The 8,706-nt window shown below is 36.4% G+C and overlaps 1 protein-coding gene across 2 annotated transcripts; it reads right to left on the bottom strand.

Moving 5' to 3' along the window:
- Nucleotides 1-229: 229 nt before the first annotated feature.
- LOC126803997 (transcription factor bHLH114-like) lies at nt 230-3,373 on the bottom strand. 2 transcript variants are annotated; one of them, XM_050531737.1, is made up of 10 exons: nt 3,298-3,373; nt 2,980-3,083; nt 2,820-2,884; nt 2,506-2,615; nt 2,224-2,330; nt 1,097-1,300; nt 848-931; nt 671-736; nt 512-565; nt 230-418 (listed from the first exon to the last, which is right to left on the bottom strand). In XM_050531737.1, exons 3-10 carry the CDS (start codon nt 2,858-2,860, stop codon nt 266-268), a joined length of 819 nt encoding a protein of 272 aa, XP_050387694.1. In that variant the 5' UTR covers nt 2,861-2,884; nt 2,980-3,083; nt 3,298-3,373; the 3' UTR covers nt 230-265. The 2 variants fall into 2 exon arrangements, with proteins under 2 accessions (XP_050387694.1, XP_050387695.1); XM_050531738.1 differs by having other exon boundaries at nt 3,191-3,310.
- Between the last annotated feature and the right edge of the window lie 5,333 nt (nt 3,374-8,706).

Consider the following 8,706-nt stretch of genomic DNA (forward strand, 5'->3'; position numbering starts at 1 on the left):
GTTTTACTACACTGTTGCAATGTACTATACTACTATATACAGTATATTGAACTATTCCAGTTTTGTATCCTATAAGTATAGACAATGCTGAAACCAACTTTGTTATGTTGAGCAATTGAAGTGACAAAGTGGGGACACAAAGACCTCCATGTGGTTTTGGATTTGATTCATTAATAATGCCTCAATCAGATCAATAATGTCACCTTCGAATGGAATGAATTAAAAACACTTGATTGATAATGTAGATTCTAAGCTTATAGCTAGACTAGAAATGGTTAGCTATGGCAAGATTTCTAGATGTAGAAAGATGATCCTGATCAAAACCCTCTTCCATGGTCACTTTCTGAGTCATCGAAATCGGAACCAAACAAAGGCCTTTGCTTCTGAGGTCAAGCTCTTGGCTACTACTCCCAGACTCCTGTTCACAATTCTCAAATTTGTAAGTAATTGAAAACATCAAGTATTAAAACCCATATATGATTTATGTCCTCGAACATAAGTGATTGCTTACTTGTGAGTGATTTCCTGCGGCAATGTATGAACTACTAAAGATTCGATGCAGATTCTGGTAAGAGAAATCGAGAAGAGAAAAACAAAGAAGCATTTGTCACAAAACCATGATCTAGATATTACAAGTTCATATCAATGGTTTGCTACTGTCTAACCGTACCTGAATTTGTTGTTGAAGAAGCACAATGTAAACCGAAGCCTCGTGGAGAACTGAGGCAGTGTCAGTCTGCAACAAGTTTAAATTAATCATAATCATATCTTTCAGAAATACAAAGTTTCATTTCCTACATCTACTGGGAATTAAGATATGATCGTGTTCTGCATGCAGACCGCTGACCTTTCCATAGGGGGAAACCAATTTTTGAAGAGCAGTAATTTTGTCACTAAGCTTTTGGCTTCTCCTGACAGGAACTCGCAAAATCTGCCGAAAGCACCAGAAGCTTAATTAATACCAGCAGATATGAATAACAAGTTCTCTGCTAATTACAAAAAAATGATAAAAACACACCTTTGTTTCTTATCAAAAAGAAAAAGTTTGATTATTCGTTTTAATATTTGATAATAAAATGATTATTCGTTAACATACACTATTGTCTTGTAGTTCCATAGATGTTTCTTGGTATTGATTATGCCATTGTTGTTGGGAACTTGTCACCTTGCTTCTCTTGTTTTTGTTCCATTCATTTGAAATTGTTCCTTCACCAATTGAACCACCAAGGTTATTTCTGGGCAGCATGCCATTGACCTCAATTATTGGACGCTTCCTTCCTATTTGTAGGGCCTGAAAATCCTGCGAGAGAGAGAAACCAGAATAAAGATAGAACATGAAGCTGAAGCAAGAATTGGCTAATTGGATACCAAATTCGAAACATTATCTGGACAAAGATCTTATAAACTTTGTGCCAAGATCGTTGATCTCATGAAATAGCGAGGTTGTAAGAAAGCATTTGCATATATATATATATTTTAGCTTATCACATCAATTATTTTAAAGCATCGTTGATCTAAGAAGTTGCTCTAACCAGTAAGGACAATTAACTTACCTTTTTTAGAGACTCAAAAATTAATTAATTAGAACATATAAATTAAATAGTCTAATCTTTTAGATAGAACAACATTTTACCAATCATGCATGCTTTGTAAAAGCTTCGTCTCACATATTTATCTTATGGAAGAGATTATTTCCATCAATTTACAAGTGTTGGCGCGCAGTTAAATTCACACTTGAATATTAACAGTTTATAGTCGTTCATACGTGTCGCTCCAATTTAAACTGATTAGATATATAGTAAATTAAAAAAAATGCTACTTGTTTTATGGGATTATCTATGGTAAAGGGATGTATACCATACAACCATTTACAACCAATTGAACAAAATTTCTACATTGACAACAATTTCATTGAACTAAATTACGACATGCATTGACAATAAAATTATCACATTGATTTTACAAATTTACATATAATTCAACAAAATTACCATCATTACAACAATTTGTTTAAAAAACTTGTAAAATGTTGTAAGTGAAGTAATTACCTATAGTAGAGCTACAATTACTTAAATAATTATTAATTTTACCACAATAACGACAAATTCATAGTCATATTTGTAAATACATGTACCATATACTAAGTGGTACCTAAGAAAATTCCCTTGTTTTATAGTTTATATAGATAGCTAGCTTACAAAAAAAGGAATTAGATCAACATACTGCTTCAAATTGGGTAGCTGGATTAATACTCTTGTCAAACAATAATGGCTGCTGAAAATTGCCATGATCATATCCGAATTCTCCATTTGAATAACTTGCTGTTACTGCTGTATATACCAAACAAGATGAACAAAAAATTTATCAGCTATATATAACTTCACTATATTACAAATGGTAGGTGACATAAAATAAGAAACACTATTGGTAAAAAATTAGACAAACATAAAAAAAGTTGTTGTTGCAAAGATAAGCAGATCAAATGGAAAGAGAAATGTACCAAACCTGTTTGATAGGTAAAGATTGCTGACTGATCAAGAGGAATATCAGCAAAGTCTCCAGAAATTCTGTTATGGTTGTCACTTTCTATTGCTTTGGACCCCATGAAAAAGCCACTGCCATAATGCAAGCCATATCCCAATTATCATTTTTCGCTTGAATTAAAACATCATTGTAATATATGAGAGGTCATAATTATTGGGACCCCAAATAATTGATACTGATACTGAAACTCTGAATCATAAGTTCAGTGCTTCAGACCTTCACGAATCCACTTCAATTCCCAGGAGAAACAATGATGAAGGAATAAGACTACTTACATCTTTCTGTTCATGTTCATTTGAGTATCCCAATTCGCCATTTGAAAATCTGTATTTCCTGAAAACTGATCAAGAAATTGATGCAACTATCAATCGCTTATAGAAAATAACACTTCTCATCTAGGAAGTAAGTACAATCAAGCTACATAAAGATGATTACCAAAGTTGTAATGATGGGAAGGAAGAAGAGCGTTTCTCATGGAACCCTGTATCAGATTTTCGGAGCAGAACACAGAGATCACAAGCCTTCGAAGAACAGAATTCCTGGACTCAGCAAACCGAATGATCGAAAAACAAAGTTGTCAAAATGTGATCACTTTTCTGGAGCACGATGCATGGATATAGATAATTAAAACTCATAAATTCCTCACATCAATTTAATCTCCGAACTGATTGATATATAACTCTTTTTCTGCCCATGAAAGAACCAAAATTGAAGCTAAAGATAACCAGATCAATTAGATAAGAAGTTAAATACCCGGAGATTTAAATTTGTAGTGTGAATCGGATGTGACAAATCGAGGGCTTGTTTTGAGTGCTCGAAACGTTGTTTCCTTCGTAGGAAAAAGATGATTGATAAAAGGTATCTTATATACAATTAGCAATGCATGAAAGGAATATGAAACGTTTAGATGACTCAGAAGTCAGAATCCTAATTATAATGGTTGGGGACGGCCTATCTCTCTCTTTGATGAGTCTTTGAAGCAAGTTATCTGTTTGCTTTCACTATCGGTTAATTTGACTTGCATTGATTTATAAAAATTAATTGGTTGGGAAAGTCATTGATTAATTTTGTGTGTGATTATAAAAATGAGGCTGTGCAAAGTCAAAGCTTAATCACCTCAAATCGAATTGACTATACCGATGCAAATTCATATTATTAGATGAATGATACTCGCATGTTGACTCGGTTTCTTTGCTACTAGCTTAAATATTGCTTGTTCCTCCGGCCATTGCATGAGCATCATCCACAGTTGATATCGATTTGGATTGGTTTCATTGTTTCTACCTAGCTTGCAGTCAAGTTTTACTTTTTCGATCACTACGTACATACTGATCGATGAGATATGTTGAAGCCTCACGACTAGTCCCATCCCTGAGACGCATTTCGTTAAACATATAATCTGATTGAATTATTAGAACACTGAATTAGCTAGAGTATATATATAGTCCATTACGTACTTAAGATGATGAGTGAGAGATGAATGAAATGGTAAAATTGGAGAACGTAATTATCCAATTTTGGTCACTGCAAGCTGTCATTTTTGAAACTTTGATAGCTATAGCAATCAATAAGATTCATATTCTTGTGAGAAAAGAAGATATGAAAGATTTAAGGTGTACGTGTGATTATCTATATACATTGTCTAATATATATATATATATATATATATATATGATCGACTAATTAATTTGTTCATGTAACATTACTATCATGCACATGCAGTACAATGTATATGTGTACGTATTCAGGGCAGATCCAGGATTATACCAAATTAGAATTGGGCAAATTATAAAAATGTATCATCTCTCAACTTATATTAGAAAAAATCAATATTTATGAATTAATTATAAAAAAAGTCATCACATTTAAGGGAAAATTATAAAAAAGTCAACAAAAACAAAATTAAAAAAAATCACTTTAAAAATATTTTATGAACTGTTTTTGCCCTTTCTCACTATTTTTCTTATTTTTTTCCTTTTTTTTCTAATTTCGGCCATAACTTTCTCGTCCGGCGATAGATTTTGACGAAATTGGTACCGTTAGAAAGATCTCGCTCCCCTCTTTCATTTGATATACTACTGTAATAACCCGATTTTTCGGAATGATGTTTGGATTGTTTAATTTATATTAAGTGGTGAAATTCATTTAAATGAAACTTGGATTGCTTGCAAAATTTCGAAACTCGAACGGAAACGTTTTGGAACGTTTATTTAGTAAAAAACGTTACGTTTCCGCAACGTATATATCGACTTTTACTCCGTTGATCGTTTGTGAAAACTTTCTTCACGAAAGACGTAGAGCTCGTCGATACGAGTACGTGGACATGTGACACGTTCGAATCGGACGTCGGAGGTGAAAGTTATTAACGTTGGAAGTTCGTTTCCGATTTTGGAAACAAGTATAAATAGAAAAATTTAGGGCTTCACTTTCTCTCTCCCCCTTCGCGATCTCTCCCCGAGCCTCTCTCACCCTCCGAAAACTCCCCACTGGCGATCTCGCCGTCTAGCCCGCCGTGACGGACACCGCCCCTCCCAATCGCGTCGCACGGACTTCCTCTACAAACCCCGAGGTCGACGCATCTCCTCGCGACGCCGTGAGCCTCCGCGCTCCAAACCAAGGCCGCAAGCTTCATCGCCACCGTCGAGCACCACGTCGGTGACGCGAGGGCACGAAGAAGAGCATCACAACGCCGATCCTCGCCCTTGGAGCCCTCTGCTATCGACTCAGGGGAAAAACCGCACGATTCCAGTCCACCCTGAGGAATCGAAGCACCACCGACGATCCGAGCTTCTCCGGTGCTAAATCGAAGTTCTAAACTTCAATTAAGGTATGATTTGATGTAATTGATGGGTTGGTTGTGATTGTTGTTGGATTTTGAATGGATTGGAGGCAGATCGGAGGAGGTGAGGAGAGTGAGGTTACCGCCGCTTTAGGCGGCGCGTGGGGGAGCGTGGGAGGAGTAGGAGGTGGTCTGAGACCGTAGGAAGGAAGAGGAGGAGGAGAGGAAGAGTTTTGGGGCGGAGGTGGCGTGATACGCTCCGGTACCGGAGTAGGCGCGTGGGCCCCACGCACGGTCGCTGGTGAGTGGCGCGTGTACCCCACGCGCCGCCACGTGCGGCGACGCGTGAAACAGTGTTTCTGAAGGGTAATTTTGTAATTTATTTTTACGTGCGGTAAATGTAAAAGTGATTTACGTACAGTAAATGTAACTTTATTTTACATACGGGAAATATAAATATAAATTACTTTCAGTAAATGTAACAAGTAATTTCATAAGGGTAAATCAGTAATTAATATTTACTGAGACAGTATGTACCTTCGAATAGTATTTATACGTACAGAAATACATAAACAGTAATACATGAATAGTAAATACGTGAATAGTATGTATACAGTAATACATGAATAGTAAATACGTGAATAGTACACAATGAATAGTACTCAGTGAACAGTAATTCGTAAAACCAGAAATTGCTGAACAATAACGGATTATTACTGTTACGGCATTTAAAGGTTTATGAAACGTTTTTAAATTTTTTTCTTATCTTTTCAAGGTGATCGGTAAATCAAGGAAATGAATTATCTTCGGAAATTGTGGAGTTACGCTCGAGTTGATAAGGTGAGTAAAATCTCACATATTTACGAATCTACCCTTGCGGAGATTCAAGATTTTGCAAGAGTTTTTAATATTGAAATTACGACATGTATACAATATAGTGGGTTAGATATATATTGTATAAATGGTAATACGTACATATATATATAGTTCGCTATATTATATACTGTTATGAATTCTTTAGAATTGGTCATTTCGATGACGAGAATTATATATTGAGCGTGTGATTCAATTTGTACAATATGATGTGTGATTATTGTACGTGATTTTAACATGGTGTTTGTTAAAACGTTTTGTCTTCGGACGTGTTTATGAATTATGACATGTATATGATACAGTAGATTATATATATTGTATAAATGGTAAATAAATACATATATATATATATAGTTTGCTATATAATATACTGTTATGATTTTATCGTGATGATGTCATTTTGATGACAAGATTTTATCAAGCATGTGATTTTGATTTGTACAATATGATGTGAGATTATTGTACGTGATTTTAACATGGAGATTGTTAAAATGTTGATTTGTCTTCGGACTTGATTTTTGTACAATATGATGTGAGATTATTGTACGTGTTTGGCAAGTCGGAACCTAGCCTTTGGCCGGGCGAAAGTTACGATACAGTTAGAGCTCTAGTCTGTCTGCCGGAGTACTGCATGTGAGGTAACGGGTGGTTATCAGCTCATGAGTACTCATATTGTTTTGGATGTTTGGTAGCGGGTGGTTGCCCAATATCGGCGGTGTACTACGTGAGGGGTAACAGATGTGTACCAGCGTTCATTAGTACCCGTATTATAAATGTATTTGGCTAACCAGAAGAGTTCCCGATTTCTCATGAGCACTTTCTTTTCATATGTTTTTGGGACAACCAGATGGACCGTCCATTAACTCATGAGTGCATTTATATTTGTTGATTTGTGGACTTTCGTATATTTTGATATGCGAGTTATATTTTCATTTTACTCATACGAGCTATAAGCTTACCGGGTTTGTGTTTACAATCCCGGTGCACTAATTCGATGGTGTAGGGGATAATTCCGCAGGTGTTGATTAGTGGAGATAGAGTGACGACTCCGGAGACTCGAAGTTGTTCGTATCCTGCCTGTGGTGAGGTTTCTAGTGTGGATTTGTGTGAGAATTTGTGTGGATTTATTTGTGAGTTTTGTGAGAGATTGTGAAGATTATTACATTTCCATCTTATGTAATGTTGAATTATAAATTTGGTTTGTAATAATTAGTTTTCTGAATCATATTGAGAACTCAGTAATGATCCGATGTGCATTTTAAACAATTTCGATTATTTGAGATTTGTTTTGGTGTTTCTCGACTTTGAAATTTTGAGTTTTCTACTCGAAATTTTAGGGTCGTTACAACTACCCACTCCGAATCGACCAACCGTACAAGGCGCAACAACCATCGCAAAGGGTTGCCGCCATCGATGGCGATGCTCCAAGCAATTCCGGCGAAACTGAAGCTCAAGGTTCCCTAATTCCTGCTATTCTCTTCATTCTGAGCATACTCATACCAATCTCATTTGAATTTTAATAAAATTTCACATATTTCCACATTTCCTCTCGGAATGTCACATCTCCTGTCACAGACACTGTCACACTACCTGTCATAACCACTATATGTCACAGAATTAAATCTATTTACACCCCTTGTCACAACCCATGTCACACTATTTGTCACAATCTCTGTCACACTACCTGTCACAACCACTATCACACTACCTATTACACTAACTGTCACACCTACTGTCACAACCATTGTCACACACATTGCCCCTGTCACAACCCCTATCACACTACCTATCACAACCCCTGTCACAACTTCTGTCACACTACCTGTCACAACCTCTATCACACTACCTGTCACAACCACTATCACACCCTCTGTCACAATACCTGTCACAACCCCTGTCACACCTACTGTCATATTACATGTTACAACCTCTGTCACACTACTTATCGCACCCGATGTCACACCCACTTTTACATTGTTTTATGTGACTATGTTGTGACAAGAAGAAGAAGAAGAAGAAGAAGAAGAAGAATTACTAGAAATACTGAACACTTATCGACTGTTTTGTGATCATGAACTTCTCAAATCAATTCATACGATCCAAATATCGACATTAATGTGATGTCACACCCCAATTACACTACCTATCACACTACTTGTCACACTAATTTTGTTCTATGATGTATAGTGTGAGTGTGTGACAGATAGTGTGACGGTTAATGTGATAGGTAGATCGTAGAGTCGTCAAAACACAAGAGGTACACTGTCAAGATTGTAGAGTCGTCAAAACTTAGTTCATAATTGATGGACAACAATATTTTCAAATCAAAATATGCTGTGGACACCCATAAAGCTGTTGTGTGCACCAATTAATGACCATCTTCAACGACTATGGTGTTTTCCGGTGCTGCTACTTCCAGCAACTACTTCCACACCCACTCCATCTCTGCCACGGAAGCTCAACCCAAGCCAGCTCCCACTCCAGCCAAAATCGACAAAGGTGGCGAGAGT

Source organism: Argentina anserina, chromosome 7 (assembly GCF_933775445.1).
Source record: "Argentina anserina chromosome 7, drPotAnse1.1, whole genome shotgun sequence".
NCBI lineage: Eukaryota > Viridiplantae > Streptophyta > Magnoliopsida > Rosales > Rosaceae > Argentina > Argentina anserina.